This window comes from Chaetomium strumarium (genome assembly GCF_033439665.1).
Source record: "Chaetomium strumarium strain CBS 333.67 chromosome Unknown B0T15scaffold_1, whole genome shotgun sequence".
In the NCBI taxonomy this organism is placed as follows: Eukaryota; Fungi; Ascomycota; class Sordariomycetes; order Sordariales; family Chaetomiaceae; genus Chaetomium; species Chaetomium strumarium.
In genome coordinates, this window is record NW_026944429.1 from 5,959,728 (window position 1) to 5,977,191 (window position 17,464).

The following is a 17,464-nucleotide window of genomic DNA, read 5'->3' on the forward strand; positions in this document are numbered from 1 at the left end:
GAAGAGGCCACTCAACTCCGAGTCTGCCGAACAGTACGACCGGAAGAATACAGGATCACGACTGCGCCATCTCTTTTCAGAATCTTAAACGCCTGCTGATTGAGGGTGCGCCTCGCCAAGAGCCTTAAGGAGTCTTCGGGGAAGACGCCGTCTTTAGCGCAATATCCCGCCTGGGTCCGGCCCAACCTCAGCGGTCTGGGACTTCGTTGCTACGCCGCTACATACATCCACCCTGGCACCCCGCAATCAACCTCCTTTGGGCGGCCATAACTGAGCTAATTGCAGCCTTCATTCGCCCGCGCGTCCTACGCCGGCACCCGCTGCCATTCCCTCCGATGCCGTCTGCCATCCTTACGCGACGATAGCCCCGATCCCGACTCCCGACGATCTGAAGAGCACTTTCCCCCGCGACTGCCAGCAGTTGCAGCAGGAACAGCAGCAGCGAGGATGGGCTTCGTCGGCGTGTACAAGGCCGTGTACGACTACACGCCCCAGGCCGAGGGCGAGCTGCAGATCGCCGAGGGGGACTTGCTGTACGTGCTGGAGAAGAGCACCGAGGATGACTGGTGGAAGGCCAAGAAGAAGGCGACTGGCGAGGACGAGGACGAGCCAGTCGGCCTGATTCCCAACAACTACATCGAGGAGGTGTGTATGATGCGGAGAACAGGGCAGATCAGGAGACCGTTTAAGAGCTAACACGAGTGCGCACAAATGCAGGCCCAACCCCAAGGGAAAGCCCGCGCCCTCTACGAGTACACCAGACAAACCGACGAGGAGCTCTCGTTCCCCGAGGATGCGCAGCTCACAGTCTTTGACACGTCCGATCCGGACTGGATCTTGGTGGGACACGATGGAGACTATGGCTTTGTCCCTGCAAACTACATTGAACTCTCTGGCGAGGCAGAGAGCAAGCAGGACGTGGCTGCCGAGCCGCCCGCGCCAGCGGCGCCTCCGCTCCCGGCTCGGAGTCCTAGCGTTGATGTGCAAAGCCCGCCGCTCCCAGCTCGGAATCCGGTTCCCTCGGAGCCCAGCAGCCCTGCCACTCCGGCCGCGCCGAACCCGGCCACCATGATCGCTGGTATGATGGCTGCCCGGGCGGGCTCGTCCCATCAGCCCCCAGCCCCGCTCAATGATCTCCCGCCCCGGCAGGAGTACGCCTCAGAGGAATCCGATAGTGAGGTGAAATCCCCACCTCTCCCGGCACGGCCGCGCGGCGACTCCCACCTCTCAGTAGACCCTCCCCGGCCATCCCCGCCCGCGGGGGGGCATCGTAGTCGCGACGATTATGAGCCCCCTCGGACCCCAGGAACGGCGCCCCTCACTCCCGGCGATTTCCATATGTACAATATCAACGAGATGGTTTCCATCATGGGCAAGAAAAAGAAGATGCCGACAACCCTGGGCATCAACCTGCGGACCGGTATCATCCTAATCGCCCCGGAATACGCCCAGGACGGCCCCTCGTTGGAGTGGACGGCCGATAAGATGACGCACTACTCGCGCGAGGGCAAGCACGTGTTCATGGAGCTGGTCAAGCCGAGCAAGAGCGTCGACTTCCACGCGGGCGCTAAGGACACCGCGGAGGAGATTGTCGCCATGCTGGGCGAGCTGGCAGGCGCGGTGCGCGCCGAGGGCCTGAGGGAGGTGATCATGGCGGGCACGGCGAAGAAGGGAATCGTGCAGAAGAAGGGCGTCGTCATGTACGATTTCATGGCGCAGGGCGACGACGAGGTCACGGTCGGCATAGGGGACGAAGTCATCATCCTGGACGACACCAAGAGCGACGAGTGGTGGATGGTGCGCCGCGTCAAGAACCAGAAGGAGGGCGTCGTGCCGAGCAGCTACATCGAAGTCACGGGGATCCTGGACACGCCCGTGGCCTCGTCAGCGCCGGGCATCACTGCGGGCATGTCCACCGTCGAGCAGAACCGTCTGGAGGAGGCGCGCCTGACCAAGGAGGCTATCAAGGCCGGGCAGCGGGAGGATCAGAGGGAAAGAGAACGGGAAAAGAGAGCGCAAGAGGTAGGCCCTGGGTTCCCTTTGCCCGAGCGGAGTAGTAGTCTGTCGGTCAGAAAGGGTAACACCGAGGGGCAACAGCGAAGCAGACACGAGAACGGCCGTGCTGAGGCCCCGGGCTCGTCCAGGTCTAGCGGCAAGTCAAGTAAGTAGCGTTTCTTATACACGCTAACTGGCCGGGGAAGATTTGTGCTAAAAGTATCTCCAGAGCCTGATCCTTCCAAAGTCCGCACGTGGACAGACCGTTCGAAGTCCTTCACCGTCGAGGCCCAATTCCTCGGTATCAAGGACGGCAAGCTCAACCTTCACAAGCTGAACGGGGTCCGGATTGCCGTGCCGATTGCTAAGATGTCCCTCGAGGATCTGGAGTATGTCGAGCGTATCACTGGCATTTCTCTTGACGAGGACAAGCCTTTGTCCGATCTCAAGAAGAGGGCCGCTACCAGCGAGCCTTCCCGGAGCAACCCGGCCCCGAAGGTTGGCGCTACGGTCGAGCCCAAGAAGCCCGAGTACGACTGGTTCCCGTTCTTCCTCTCCTGCGACGTCCAGCCGGCATTGTGCGAGCGGTATGCCCAAGCGTTCGCGAGGGAGTCCATGGACGAGACCGTCCTGCCGGACGTCGACGCGACCGTGCTCCGAAATCTGGGTTTCCGCGAGGGTGATATTATCAAAGTCATACGGTACTTGGATACGAAGTATTGTCGTGACAGGAAAGGCGGCGATGAAGCGTCTGGTGGCCTATTTTCCGGACCGGGGGGCACCCTGCGGAACAACACTAGGAAAGGGCGGCCGGCTCCTCCGGTTGAGACCAACAACACCGTCGATCCAAAGGCATTTTCCCAGCAGAAGGACGCCGGTGCGACCGAGACCAAGGGTGCGTCTCCTACAACGTCAGCAACTTCAACTTCTGCTGCCGCTTCAAAGCCCGCCAGCGGTTTCGATGACGATGCGTGGGATGTGAAGCCCTCCAAAACCCCGGAACCGGCGCCGCAGCAAGCGCCTGCGCCGCCCGCCGCCTCTGCTGCCCCGGCAGCCACCAGCACTCCTGCCGCGGCCCCTGTCGCCACTGCCGCTGCCACTCCCGCGCAGAGCACCGCGACGCTCACGGGATCCATGCAAGAGCTGTCTCTGCTTAGTCAACCACTGGAGCCGGAGAAGGTGCAGCCTCCGGCCCCAGCTCCGCCCCCTCTAAACCTAGCGCCGGCTCCGGCGCCCGCCCCGGCTCCGGCACAGGTTCCGCAGCCCACTGGTGCAACCCCCGGTTTCTTCAGCGGCATGCAACCGCCGGCCGTCAACGGTCAAGCACAGCAGTTGGCCCAGCAGCTTCCCCAGACCATCGCCCGGCAAAGACCTATGGTTCCGCAGTACACCCAAGGCCAAGGCGGCCTGATGCCACCTCCGCCCCCATCCCGACCGCTCTCGGCTCCCCAGTCCGCACAGCCTAGCGCCTTTGGACCCCCGCCCCTGCAGCCGCAGATGACGGGCTATCCGCAAACCCAGGTCGCTCCGCCGGGGCAGAGCCTGAATGACCTTAGCCAACAGCGTCTCCAGCAGCAGTATACCCAAGCCATGCAACAGAAAATGGCCCAGCAGCCGCAGCCAATGATGCCCATGGTGACCGGCATGCCGCAGCAACAGAGCTTCCCGATGCAAGGGCCGTTCATACCCCAGCCGACAGGCATGACCGCGCCCATGCAAGCCCAGCCGACTGGCTTCATGGCCGGCTTTCCGCAGCAGCAGCAGCAGCAACCTATGCAGCCTCAGATGACGGGCCTTCCGCCACCGCTCGAGCCTCAGCGGACGGGCATGCCTCTGATGGGGATGGGAGTGGGCGGTATGGGCGTCGGCATGGGCATGGGAATGGGCATGGGCATGGGATTGCAGCCCCAGCCGACGGGGATGGCCAATCCTTCTGCTGTCGGCGGATTCGGTGCTGTCGGAGGGGGGCTGCAGCCGCCGACCGCGCAGCCGCTCGTGCCCCAGAAGACGGGCCCGCCGCCGCCCGTTCGGTTCGGCGTGACGCCCGAGGCCAAGAAACTCGCGCCGCAGCCGACGGGGAGGCGGGCGAACCTCGCTGCTGCTAGTAAGTCTTTATCTCAGCCAGGTTACTCTGCAATCTGCCGGGTTGTCTTCGTCTACGTGCGAATGCTGACGTTCTTTTGCGTTACAGCGCCGGATAACCCGTTCGGGTTCTGATTCCAGCGAGATGCCAATGACAGAAAAGATGCTAGTTTGTCGTGTGAATACCTGCAGCGTCGCTTGCCGGACATTTCTGGCAATGCTTGGTCATTGCCGCGAGCGGTGTTCTCTCAGACCAAAGTCCAGCTTACCAGGAAACAAGGAGAGAGCAGCGGCATTCCGGAGACATGCTTTCTCCGAACGCCGTGGTAACCGTATCTAGACAAGACAAGGCTGATTCAAGTGCCTGGAGACGATAGAAGGCCAAGGGGAAGGTGGATGGGAAGTGGATGGGCGACGGCGAGGGGAGCTAAGACCGCGATAAGAGTTCTCCAGGGGGGCGGAAGAAGAAGAGACGGATCCAGATCGTCGGAACGGGGGTAGGAGCAGCATGCTGCTCATTGGAGCCGCTGCGGGTTTTGGTCAGGTTTTTGTCGTTTTTCTCTCGTCTGTGTCCCCCTTCACCCTTCGTTTCGTTTCATCCGAGCTACTCTGTACCTAAGTACCTACCTACCTAAAGTTATTTAGCTAGTACCTATTTATCCTACGAATTTGTCAAAGTTGAATTGCATCGTGTGGCTTCTTTTGTGTTTCGGGTTCTTGGCTTTGAGCTTGCTCTCCTGATGATTGTTGAAATTGTGTTATTTATGGAAACTTGGTAATCACGATATATGCAGTATCTCAAGAGTTGGATGTTTTGCTTTTGACGTTGCGGACAAAGGGGGATACAAGTTGCAATGGTTGAATTAGTTTCGATGACCGGGAATGGTACGTATGTCCAGTGCACAGGAAGAACCTCAAGGCTCTGTCCAAAAAACACGGCCCATAAGGTACCACTCATGTTGAGAGAGGTGGTGAGGCTTCGTGTAATGGCCGTCTATAGAACCCTGACTGGCTCCCCTGGCACGTCCCATATACTTCTCGTGAAATCATGACAACAGAACGTCCGTGGACAAGCAGAATGATCAATCCGTGCCCGTCCCATGCGGTCAGCTAATCGACATTATATCGTAAGATATCCATCCATGAGGTCCCCATTCCACCCTAGTCGGTACCGTATTCAGCCAGGTACCTGGCTGGCAGCAGGAATCAGTAATCCTACTGCATCTCAACACACTTTGACGTTATATCTCACCCCAACGGCAGCTAATCCCCATTATTGAATAGTCCCCTCCCTTAGCTCCTCGCTGTCCGGCACAACATCCTCAATGGAATGCGCGCGGCGATGCCGCACCGTCATCCGGTCCTTGTCCTCCACCGCCGACACCTTGGTCCGCGGCACAGCCTCGGCAGGCAACAACGCCTCCCTCTTCCCAGGCTTGGGCGGCTCGAAGCGCTTCCTGACCGCCTTGATCATCTTGACGAACCAGTACCAGTTCAGCGTGTTCAGCACGACGTTGGCCAGGAGATACACCCCGGCCATCCAGACGGGCACCGTGCCGGCCTGGGAGGCGAAGAACATGGGGTTGGTGTGCGGATCGGCGGCGGCGGTGGTGACCGTCGGGTCCGAGAAGGCTTTCGCGAGGGCGTCGGCCGACGGCCCGCGGCCGACCGCATGCCAGATGTCGCGGTAGACGAGGGCGGACTGCCAGGTGCCCCAGACGAGGCGGCAGAGGAAAAAGGTCACGAGCAGCGAGATGCCGTTGTACAGCTGCAGCTTTGACCCGGTCATGTTGAGCTTGTCGCAGAACCAGTGGATGTTGAGGAAGGGCGTGGAGAGCTCGTAAAGGATGAAGGTCGGGGAGTAGAAGTTGATAAAGGGACGCTGCAGCAAAGCATACAGAGTTAGTTTGCTGGTTTCTTTCGAGAGTGTAAGATGGGAAAAGCGGAAAGTGTGACTTACGAAGCCCAAGGTGTACACGCTCAGGGCGGCGACGCCGTGCGCAAGCAGGCCCAGCCCAAAGGTATCCAGATTCAGCAGGGTGATGCCCACGTCCCAGAGGAAGTAGCCAGCAGCAAGGGCCTGGACGATCCCACAGCCGCCCGTATACCCCCAGATGCGCTGCTCATGGTCCATGCTGCTGCGCTCCTCGTCCGCAAACATGACCCAGAGGGCGACGCCATTGATGATCAAGCTCTGGACGAGTGAGACGACGTGGGTGTCCCAGTTGGCTTTCTTAGCGCGGTGGTGACGCGGATAGTGCTGAGGAAACAGCTTGTTGGAGAGCACGGGTGAGACAACGGTCTGGATCAGGGTGTAAAACAGGGCGGCGCCGATGACTTCGTGTATGTGCAAGGGCAGAGTCGACATCGAGAACCGCTCGGCATACGGCTCGACAGCCTTGCTCAGTGCCGGGATCGGCGGGAACGGGAATGGATCGCGCATTCTTGAAAGTGAATGGGCACGGCACCCTTGTTGGAAAGTTCGGAGGAGCAGAGGCACTCAGGAGGCTCGTTTGCTTTTCAACGGCGAGTGGCAAGCGGGAGACTGCTTCCAGGTAGTAATGGCGGTCACCAGGCACAATGTCACAAGCACCCGGGGCTGTGGTGTGGTGGGCGGCTCAGCTGGGGCGGCCGATGACGTTTCAAAGAAAGTACACCAGTGATGATGGACTGGGCGCTTCGGGGAGGATCACTGCGCCATGTGCATCCTCATCATTCGTTTGCTGCTCGTTTCGGAGCTTGCAGGTTGCAGCGGGAATGGAATCGGATGCCTCAGCTTCAGCCCAGGCCCGTCCCGCTCGATGACGGCACAAGCCCTCCTCCAGGGCGTCGTTTTTGTTGGGGATTCGTTGGAGAGGTCTAGGCGCTGCCTGCCCCGGCCTGGGTAGGTAAGATACTGTACAGTATGGTACAGTGCGAGCCAAGTAACATACATCCCGGGACGAGCGGTAATTGTAAGTAAGGTAACACAGTAACACACTGGCAGTGACCTGAGTGACAGACATTAGAATACCTGAATTCTACACATTTTCGTACTTTCACACCGACCAGTGATGAGCCTTGAACTAGTCAACTGTCAATCCTATACCTAGGTGCTAAGGCTAGCCGCTAGAGAGCGAACGTTCCCATTTCGTGAAATTCCGTTCATAACATTGGCTGTATATTACGTGCGACGTATCGTACTGACATCTACATCTGCTCATTGTTGTTAGTATGCTCACGTTTCATTGTAAATGCGCCCACTTCTTTTGTAATTACGTGCACGCCCACTGTAACTGCACCCACTATAGAAAACGTCAGTTATGTCAACTACTACTAGTAGTAGGCTGCGTCGATTACCTTCAAGTTCCAACGACTAGCAGCACCGCTTCAGCTCGCGGTGTGTTAATGCCTTAGTTCTATCATGGACATCTTAACATCAATTAGATATATAAAGAGGATTATTTACCCAGTTCAAAAGATGTACGGATATGGCTAACTACCTGAATATCTGAAGCAAATGCCAAGAGTCTCCAACAATGCAGCCGTAGCCTGTGCAGTTTCTCCGTGGCCCAGAAGGAGGATGAGTTGTCAAAGCTTGACATAACCCCCGGAAATCCAGCCCTACCGACCGCAGACCCTACGTTCCACCTCAGAAGCATCCACTACTCGGTGGCTGAGTGGACTTCAAGCTCGTCAGACCCGCGTCTTCTCGTCGGTGGTGGTGGGCGGGACGGTTCGCGATCGCGCTGACCAGTCTGGGCGTGCTTGCTTGAGGATGGTCCCGCGTTCCCGGCATCAGCTGTGAAAGTACGACGGGGGGCCTCAATACGGCGTCTACCCCATTGTGTTCTTATCCGTTCACGTTCGGACGCAACCAAGCTCGCCCAGCCCTCCCGAACCCCGCGTTGTTCTGTAGGACCGGGCTGCTGTGTGGGGGGGGGGATCGGGGGCAAAGGGGGTACTACATTGTCAGTCTCTTTATAGCAGGGTCTGTGCTCCATTCTCCTTACCCTCAGATCCCGTACGTAAGGTCTCCTTCATCTGACCGGATCCATCTTCCTCTTTCTCGGGAGAATCACCCGAGTCCTTCCGGCTCGCTTGTTTGCCGCCGTCTGCGGCGATACCGATAGAACCGGATGGGGCTTTTGAGTCCTGTAGAGCAGACTGTTGTGGTTCGCTCCTCCCTGGCTGTTGAGGCTGGCCGCTAGTGTTCCATTGTGCCTTCGTTTCCGCCTCCGTTCCGGGGCGAGGTATTGACTGCTCTTTGCCCTTACCCTTCAGACTGGCTGAGGTTTTTCCGTAGTCGTAACCCAACCTGGTGTCATTACCCGCTGGCCCATCGGCTCCGAAGTCCCATTGCGGCATGAAAACTTCACCTTGTCGCTGATTAGGTTTGTATTGACTATCGTTGGGATTTCTTTGTTCCCTTGGTTCCTTTGCGTCCTTCCCGTGGCGTTCATAATTCCCTGGCTTGTTATGGCGCCCACTCTGGCGACCGTGTGCCTCGCTTGGTCTACGTTCTTGAGCTTGATTCTTGGCCTGGCCTTCTTCTGGATTGTGGGGATGCTGCGGTATGGCCTGCGGCGCTGGGTAGCGCCTTGCATCGACGTACCGGATACGTGGCCAGCCGCTCACCTCGACAGAAGGAGATATCCCGTGTAGTAAGGGATCTGGTTGTTCAGCAGAGTAGAAGGCCCCGGAGTTTGGTGGTGGCATCTGAGCAGCAGGGGTAGAATAAGACGGATGTTCAGCAGAGTAGAAGGCCGCGGGGTTTAGCGGTGGTGGCGGCATCTGCGCGGTAGCGGTAAAATAAGACGGCTGTCCACCAGAGTAGAAGGCCCCGGAGTTTTGCGATGGCATCTGAGCGGTAGGGGTAGGATAGAACGGCTGTTCACCAGAGTAGTAGAAGGGCCGGGGAGCTTGTGGCGGCATCTGAACGGGGGCGGCAGGATAAAACGCTGGCGGAGGCCAGTCTGAACCGTACATCCAGGTTGGCTCGCGGAAAGGGTTGAACTGCCAAGGGTTTGGCTGCCTCTGGTCACTGGCCGGCTTGATAACTCTGCGAAGAAAGCCATCGGGTACTTTTTGGTCTTGCTGTTGGCCATTTTGCACATGTGGCGCGTCGACTTCAGATGGGACAGAGTCGTCTTCGAGGTTGTCTTCGGGTGGGAAAGGGTGTTCTGGGTAAAGGGGGGCCATAGATGGGGAGACAGGAATGCCGAGCTCAGCTCGAGTGAATTCCGCGATATACGGAGGCAGTTTCGATCCGTCGAGTTGGATTCCGGCGCCGAAGAATCTCGACGACACTCGGTCCGCCGGATCGCTGGCACCAGGACCGCCGGTTGCCGCACTCAAGAGATCGCGCATCAATACCCAAGCCCACTTCAGAGACGCGTTCGGGCACTGCTCCAAGCGCAACGTGTGGCCGGCGACGCCGGGCCCCTCGAGCTCTTTGAGGAGGTCCGCTAACTCGTCCGGACCGGTAGCAACCAGGTATCTGGATAGACAGGTCGCAAGGTAGCCATCCCTGTCGCCTTGAGTCTCCGATTGCAGATGTGCTAAAGCGCCCATCGACGTCCTGGGGTCTTGGGAATGGAGAACGAGCAGCTTGAGAGCGGTTGCTTGCGATCTGTAATCGCCAATCTCGTCGGCGACCCTGATGGCGACCTCAATGACACTTCGTTGCGTCGGGGTGGGTCGAGCAGAAACCATATTCCAATCTGGCTTCCTGCCATGTCGGCTCGGGAAGTATATCGGCAAATTGACACCGCGTCCTTGGTCAACTTTCAACCCGCCGGGCTCCCCGGAATGCACCGCATGTGAATGTTCAGGCGTTGCTTCCAGCTCTAGGAGAGACCTGACCAGCAGCCACTGGATAAACGGCCGGCTCCGCATCAGCTCCGGATCGTTAGTTTGTACGGATTCGGCGAGAGCCCTGGCATGCTGGAGGAAAAGCGAGTTGTGAGTCCTCATGTGATCGCTGGGGTCCTGAAGAACCAACGAGGTGAAGAGGTCAAGGAGACCCAGGGTGGATGCTTCGTCGTAGAAGGGATGGTCCCAGTCCTTGACAATCATGCCCAGGGCCCGCGGGAGATGACCTGTACCAAAGAATAGCCTTGAGCTTTCTTCCCATCCGAAAACCGATACCGCAGCGACCAGCAGATCCCGGAAGTCCCAGATGCAGCTCTCCCCAACAAGCTCTTGGTACAGTTGCTTCCAATCAAAGAGATACCTCGCATATACTTTGACCGCCCCTACGATGCTCTCGTGTGTACACCGTTCGATATAGTGCAAAACGCGCAGGCATAAAGTAAGTAGCTGGATCTGGTTGGCATGAGGTCAGATGTGCTGCCGGGCAACAGGCAAGATGCTCATGACCTACCTCCGTAGATCCCATGGTGGTCTCAGTGGCAAGAGCTTTCAGTGTATGGTACACGACTTTCCATGCAGCTTCGACGTATGTTGGATTGGGTCGTTGTGAGAGGAACTCCAGGAGAGCATCGTTGGCTGCGAGCTTGCCCCTGTTGCGATCATCGGGAGCTTCTTCTGATGGGTCGGGAGAAAATTCGCGACCAGAGACAAGGCTCTGAAGGGTCTTGTAATCTCCGCACGCTTCAAGCATTTCAGCATACTGTACCCGGATGTACGGGATAGCGCTGACGTGCTCAAGCTTGGACCGGAAGTGTTCCTTCGCCTCCTTGAAGCGCCCGAGCCGTCGCAGACGACAGAAGGCCTCAAGATCCGCCTCCCAATCCTCCTCGATATCAAACTCGAGCCGAATCGACATATCCTTGCGTGCTTGTGATGGATCATAGACAAGATCAACTCGTCGGTCAGGGGCCTCGCAATCCGGAGCTTGACTGGAGGCAGACGAATCCACTAGAACCTTAGGCGCCTTCCTCTTGTTCTCCGCTAGAAAGGCTGTCTTAGAAGAGCGCTGTCTTCCGATGCCTTCATGGACCCCGTGGTGGTCGGAAACAGTAGAGGGTACGACATCTTCTTGGACATGGGGCTCACCATCTTTGCGGTCGAATTGTGTTGAAGTTTCTCCGTGCGGGTTCCAGTGCCTTCGGGCGGAGACAAGAGCCCTCCCATGCTGCTGATCGAGTCCAGACCGCAGTTGCGCCCACGGGTCCAAGAACCAGGGCCGCCGGGGGTGCACTGGGGGCTCTCTGGAGTCGGTATGAAAGTCAGCGAGACCGCTTTGCCGACTCCCATGCTTTTGATCGAATCCAGATTGCAATTGCTCCAACGGGCGCAAGATATTGGGCCGCCGCTGGTGCGCTGGGGGCTCCCTTGAGTAGGAATGAAAGTCAGCGAGACCACTTTGCGGATGAATATGGGCCAGAGGTTGCCGCGCCAGCCATCCCATGATGCGACTCGGCTCTCTGAAATAGCTTGTTTTTAAATCCTTTAGGTTCAAGCCGTGGCGTCACACGGTGTCTCTTGGGGAGCAAACCCACCTGTAATGGGTCTTCCTGTGGCGCTCATCTCTGTCCTCCTGATAGATACGGCGTTCACGTCTCCCCTCCTGATAGTCTTGGCCATCGTTGTCGGAGTACTGTGAGGATTCTTCGTATCCATCTTCCCGGCTAGAGTAAGACTCGTAGGAACCCATGGACATGCTGTAACCAGCGTCGACCCGGGAAGCTTTGTGTAACGCGAGACCAGCCGCGGGGCCAATGGTGCGAGGTAGGTAGCTGCGGAACTGTACCACCGATGGAGTATCGTAGGGTCTCAGACTGAAGCCATCTAGAGTGCGACGGACGTGGCTCATGTCCCTCGTTTCTCGCGTGCTTCACGGACCAGGTTCATGATAGCTGAGGCACCAGCGGTCGTGAAGAACCGCCGACCGGTGAGTGGTGCGGGACGAGGCAGCCTTGCCGTGTCGTGGGGGCACAGCGGCAGCAAGAATATCACGAATTGGACAGTGCGGCTGCAGCTTATGCAGCTTGCAAGGACGGGAATACAACCCTGTACTGGACTGTACCACCTCGGTTGCAGCGTCTTCAGCTAGCTGCGGCGGGTTGATAAGTAGGAGCAGCCTCGCTCAGAGGTAGACTAGAGTCAGTTCCCGGGATCAAGTGAATCGCGTGGAACTGGAGGGAACTCAAGCCTACTTACCCCAATCATGGATGGACAGGGCGCTCGACCAGTTTTGATGACGAGAGTGGGCAAATATGGACGATGTGATTATAAGAGATTCGACAATATCGGCTCGACCCTTATGCGAGCAGGCGGTGGGCGCATCGGGAAGGTTGAGATCGACTGCCGCTTCCTGCTCACGAAATCCCAATGGGGCGTCATAGGGGAATCGAGGAAACCGGCCGGCATTATCTACCTGGACCTGGATTTCTATCAGCCCGCGGACTGCAGGCTCGAGTCTGCAACCATTACAGTGATCCTGGCCGAGGACGATGGCGAAGAGAGCCGCATGCAGCGCCGTTTTCATTGCCCGGTCCAGTTCACGGACGACTACGGCCCCAAGTGTATGGTGGGGGAGGAATCCCTTGTGCAGACCAAAGAGGTCAAGCAGCGCACCCCCGAGATGCAGTTCATGGGTTATGGTGGCGGTGGGCTCGGTATAAATAAGGAGAAGATCGTGCAGACCAGGGGGCGGTGGAACTTCTCCGGTCACATCTCCTCGACTAAGGGAAGCCTGTGGTACAACAAGCTGAGATGGGAGCTTCAGGAGAACTCGCTGGAATGGCAGCCGACACACAGCAACCTCTTCCACACAGCATTCGCACTCGAACATAATGCGACAAAGTTCTATATGACGGTACACGTCAGCGGCAAGCTTGCAAAGCTCTCAGACCAGATGAAAAAGCAGATGAAAGGCTGGATGAAGTTCGGAGATAACCCCAGCAAGCACCAAGAAATAACCACCAAAATCGAATGGGCCGAAAGCTATTCAAGCCCCTTGCGGCTAGACGGAATCGCCCGAGGTCTGCACGAGAAGATGCGTGATGCAAATAGGGCCGAAGTCCCAGAAGAACTTCCTAGCGCACGGGCTGCGAGCTGCTATCCCGCCGTTCCTAGCCAAGCCCAGACGCCTATCATGGCCCAAGAACCACGACCCTATTTGCAGAACGCGCAACAGCAGCAGAGCTTGAGACGGCGTTTAGAATTGAGGGCACAGGCGGGAGTCGGCAGAGAGTCCTCGACGGCGGAGAACCCAGTTCAACAACACCCTCCTACGGTGGCGCTGGAGGACCTGATGACGGCCGCCGGCTTCATACTGCAACGTGCGACTCTTTCCACAACCAGGCCCACCAGAGCTGAGGCCGGTCATGTCTCGGAACCACCGAGTTCAGTGACCCTCGTAGACTCGACGGTCGCTACAGAAGTGGGAAGACAAGAGCCCAATCCGCCTGTCCGTAGCACTTCGGAACCACCGAGTCCAGTGACCCCAGTGCGCTCGGCTGTCGTCGGTGAAGCGGAAGAAGAACAGGGCAACGGTCCTGTCAATGACGCCACGGTAAAGGCCACTGAAGAAGAAGGAACAGGAGAAGAAGGCAACGAGCTCGTCCATCACACTTCGGTGAGCGACTCAGGTAAAGAAACTTTTCCGGAGAAAAGACAGGGAGACAGAGACTGGTTGGGTGCAGGTGTGACCGCCGTGCTACTGCATTGGTTTGGAAGGTGTCTGTTGTTTTTGAGCCTCGTCGGTAAGGTAGGTGTGCCACTAAGACCGAAGTCCAGGACAGCGGGAACGGGAACGGGAGTGGAAAGTGTGAGAGCGAACAGGTCTAAGGCAGCTGTTCTTGACGATGCCTGGGAGACCAGGCGCGTCACACTACCACCGACAAGGCCTGCCAATCTTCGCCGGACTCGGCTTCGAGGGCTTCGAGGGCGCCGTGGGCAGCGGGCATATGCATATGTAAATGTGAACGTGGAAAAGGGAAAGACACTGTTCTAGAGGCAGACTAGCAAATACGATGCAGTTGTTGAAAAGGGGCACGGAGCAGGGAGATCCCTGTACTTCCGTCCTTTACTCAATGCCAAGCTGCAAGCTCGACATATGCATACTTCACTATCTGACTAATCAGTACAACCCCCAAAGTGATACGCGCATCTGCTCCTGGGTACTCACCTCGTTGTCTCGTAAGGGATCTAGAAAGCAACTCGGCAGATTTAGTTAACAAGCGCCTGACCAAGAAAAGAAAACTGGAACTCGAATGGGCGAAATCAGTTTTTGATTGTTGATGGTCCGACAGCACGACTTGGGCAGGGAGGCACTCAAACACGGCAGGAGCAACCACCTGGATGAGAAGGAGCAGATGCACACAACTGGAACTGATCTGAAGACCCGGCGCGATATCGACGACAGTTGTTACCAGTAAAAAGCGGAGGTGTTTGGTCAACATGGCAGATCTCCTCTATGAATTGCTCTCACCGCCGGGGCCATCGTCGTCTCGGGCGGCACCAGAGCCGAGCGCACTCGAGTATCTCGCAAAACTAGCCTCGCAGCCGCTGTCGTCGCTCGAGTCAGCTGAACCGCAGGCACTGGCGCAGTCCTCTCATGGACTCCTACTTTCCCTCCAAGCTCTATCAAAAAAGTCACACAAGCAGATCATTGAGTCTGCAACTCATCATGCAACGCTGCGAGCGACACTACCTGCGCTGGCAGCTAGCACTGCCGAACTGCGCAACTCGATTCCTAAGCTCGACAGCGAGGCAGTGCGCTTCTCAAGCACATTTAGCAAGAGCAGCGACAGCGAAGTGCTGGAACAACGCAAGAAGGCGCTACTCCTATCACGCAACGTTGAGCGGCTGGTCGACGTGCTCGAGCTGCCAACATTGCTGTCCTCGGTCATCTCCACTGCGCCTGTCAACTACTCGTCCGCCCTGGACCTCAACGGGCATATCCGCCGGCTGCACTCTATCTACCCTAAGTCGCCGCTCGTCGCCTCAATATCGGCCCAAGCAGACGAATCCATGCGCACGATGGCTGCAAACCTCATCCTGTCCCTCAAAGCACCCGGCCTCAAGCTGGCCGCATCACTCCGGACAATTAGCTGGTTGCGGCGAGTGCTTCCAGACCTCGAGGCAGCGTCAACGGCGGCGGCAGCGGCAGCAGCAGCAGCTCCCACCACTACTTCCAGCAGTGCTGGCAAGGCGCACGGCTCCCAGGAACGACTCCTCGGCGCGCTCTTCCTCGTCTGCCGCCTTGCAACGCTCATGACGATGATCGAGGCCCTCGAACCGCTCCAGGAACTCGCCGACCAAGAAAAGGCGCGGCAAAAGGCCATCGGCAGCGGCAACGCCTGGTCGGGCGGGCAGCAGACGGAGCGATACCTCAAGCGCTATATCGAGATCTTCCGCGAGCAGAGTTTCTCCATCGTGTCCATGTTCCGGAGCATCTTCCCCGACGTAACGGCAGCGGCCAGCGATGGGCCTGCCTCTCCACGGCCGCAGGACGGTGATCCGTTGGAACCGATACCCTCTGCGCTGGCGACCTTCCCGCTCTACCTGGTGGACATGCTGCTTGAAACGCTCCGGACATACCTTCCCACGGTGAAAGACCAAGCGGCAAGGGACAGTCTGCTCACCCAGGTGCTGTACTGTGCTGGGAGTCTTGGCCGGCTAGGGGGCGATTTTGGACTGTTTCTTGCTACGCTGGATGTTGGCCCAGAGGTGGAAGAGGAGTGGGTTGAGGTGGTCAAGAGACACCGGGCTTTGGCTGGGCGGCTGGAGTCAATTGTAGGAGAGCAAAAGAAGGGGAGTTGATATACGGCACTGTGCGATTAGTGGGTTGACCTGCACCGAGCCATCAATCCCCTTTTTACAACCTCCGCTATGGCAGTCAGCGGACTACATGTGAGTCGAACTATTGTGACTCTGCACCAGATGAACGATCTCGTCTGTGCCGTCTCGTATGTCTTCCGTGGAGCGGGGTTAGGCTCTATGGGGAACTTCGGCGCTGTAGTGCTTGTAAGCTCGGGTCAAGCCAGCCCGGCAGGACCGGGTTCCGGCGGGTCCAGACGCAGCATTGCCATGCCGTCATAGGCCGGCATCCCTGTCGGCGGTTCGTAGCTTCGACTTTTGACGTTTGACTCAACCGCACCACAGAAAGAACAACACGGGGGCCTAACCCCGTTCAGTCACAATGTGTTATTCGATATAGTACGGGTAGTCGAGAATGGCCGGTCCTTGTCTCCGACATACCACTCTTTAAGCAGGTATCTTTTCTTCCGCGGGTTCCAGCATTTAGCTTCACCGAAGGAAAACAAGCGGGGACACACACAGAGCGAAAGACATCCGACGTCGCAATGTCTGATGGCTCCCGCACGGCGCTTTCGAAGTCGAGTACGTCCTACCTAGTTCAAGTTACCAGAACACAACCGTACTGACCGCAAGAAATTCCAGCCTTCCACTTCGCCGCGGGGCTCGGTTCCGGAGTGCTCTCGGCCGTCCTTCTCCAACCCATCGACCTCCTCAAGACCCGCGTCCAACAATCTGGCGCCCACTCCCTAGCGGCCGCCATCGCCGACATCCGCGCAGCCCCGCGCCTCCTGCCCGCCCTCTGGCGCGGCGCCGTCCCCTCGGCCCTCCGCACCGGCTTCGGCTCAGCCATCTACTTCACCTCGCTCAACGCAATCCGCCAAAGCGCAGCCCGCATCACCCCCTCTTCAGGCGGAAAGAACAATGCCTCCTCCTCCTCCTCCTCCTCCCTCCCTAAGCTCTCCAACACTAGCAACCTGCTAGCCGGCGCCACGGCTCGGTCCTTCGCAGGGCTCATCCTCATGCCGCTGACCGTGCTGAAGGTGCGGTACGAGAGCACACTCTACCGCTACACTTCCCTGGCGTCCGCAGCGCGGGACATTGCCGCCAAGGAAGGGCTGCGCGGCTTTTTCGCCGGGTATGGCGCGACGGCAATCCGCGATGCGCCCTACGCGGGGCTGTACGTGCTGTTCTACGAGCAGAGCAAGAAGAGGCTGGGCGCTCTGTTCCCTGCCTCTCCACCACCACCATCACCATCACCACCATCATCATCACCATCATCGCTCGGGCATTCCGGACGACGAGGAGGAGGAGGAGGGGGAGCAGAAGAGGGTGGAGGGAGGATGGCGCTCTCCCACGCCGCATGCATCAACTTTGCGTCGGGCGTGTTCTCGGGCGTGGTCTGCAGCGTGATCTCGAACCCGTTCGACGCGGTCAAGACGCGCATCCAGCTGCAGCCCGAACAGTACCGGAACATGGTGCAGGGCGCGAGGCGGATGGTTGGCGAGGAAGGGTTCAGGGCGCTGTGGGATGGGCTAGCGCTGCGTATGAGCCGCAAAGCGGTCAGCTCCGCGCTGGCATGGACCGTCTACGAGGAATTAATAAGGCGGGCCGAGGGGAGTTGGAGCGGAGGCCAGGTCAAGGCGAGGAATACTCTATGATTCCATTATGGCTATGG

The 17,464-nt window shown here is 58.1% G+C and overlaps 6 protein-coding genes across 6 annotated transcripts; 4 read left to right on the forward strand and 2 right to left on the reverse strand.

The window, feature by feature from the left end:
• The first annotated feature begins 268 nt into the window (after positions 1 to 268).
• Positions 269 to 4,475, forward strand: B0T15DRAFT_65582 (uncharacterized protein). The gene is made up of 4 exons (XM_062871158.1): positions 269 to 645; positions 718 to 2,161; positions 2,225 to 4,099; positions 4,187 to 4,475. Exons 1-4 carry the CDS (start codon positions 448 to 450, stop codon positions 4,210 to 4,212), a joined length of 3,543 nt encoding a protein of 1,180 aa, XP_062726963.1. The 5' UTR covers positions 269 to 447; the 3' UTR covers positions 4,213 to 4,475.
• A 449-nt stretch (positions 4,476 to 4,924) lies between these two features.
• Positions 4,925 to 6,920, reverse strand: B0T15DRAFT_408808 (TLC domain-containing protein). The gene is made up of 2 exons (XM_062865343.1): positions 6,038 to 6,920; positions 4,925 to 5,959 (listed from the first exon to the last, which is right to left on the reverse strand). Exons 1-2 carry the CDS (start codon positions 6,518 to 6,520, stop codon positions 5,351 to 5,353), a joined length of 1,092 nt encoding a protein of 363 aa, XP_062726964.1. The 5' UTR covers positions 6,521 to 6,920; the 3' UTR covers positions 4,925 to 5,350.
• A 1,117-nt stretch (positions 6,921 to 8,037) lies between these two features.
• B0T15DRAFT_489808 (uncharacterized protein) lies at positions 8,038 to 10,846 on the reverse strand (the record flags this gene model as incomplete). Its single annotated transcript, XM_062866630.1, has 2 exons — positions 8,038 to 10,383; positions 10,442 to 10,846. The coding sequence occupies 2 exons, from the start codon at positions 10,844 to 10,846 to the stop codon at positions 8,038 to 8,040; spliced, it is 2,751 nt and encodes a 916-aa protein (XP_062726965.1).
• A 1,273-nt stretch (positions 10,847 to 12,119) lies between these two features.
• B0T15DRAFT_520726 (uncharacterized protein) lies at positions 12,120 to 14,081 on the forward strand. Its single transcript, XM_062868521.1, has one exon. The coding sequence runs from the start codon at positions 12,191 to 12,193 to the stop codon at positions 13,979 to 13,981; it is 1,791 nt and encodes a 596-aa protein (XP_062726966.1). The 5' UTR covers positions 12,120 to 12,190; the 3' UTR covers positions 13,982 to 14,081.
• A 27-nt stretch (positions 14,082 to 14,108) lies between these two features.
• Positions 14,109 to 15,940, forward strand: B0T15DRAFT_520727 (Dor1-like family-domain-containing protein). The gene has a single exon (XM_062868522.1). It carries the CDS (start codon positions 14,428 to 14,430, stop codon positions 15,790 to 15,792), a length of 1,365 nt encoding a protein of 454 aa, XP_062726967.1. The 5' UTR covers positions 14,109 to 14,427; the 3' UTR covers positions 15,793 to 15,940.
• Positions 15,941 to 17,447, forward strand: B0T15DRAFT_427184 (solute carrier family 25 member 38; the record flags this gene model as incomplete). Its single annotated transcript, XM_062865663.1, has 2 exons — positions 15,941 to 16,371; positions 16,432 to 17,447. Exons 1-2 carry the CDS (start codon positions 16,335 to 16,337, stop codon positions 17,445 to 17,447), a joined length of 1,053 nt encoding a protein of 350 aa, XP_062726968.1. The 5' UTR covers positions 15,941 to 16,334.
• Between the last annotated feature and the right edge of the window lie 17 nt (positions 17,448 to 17,464).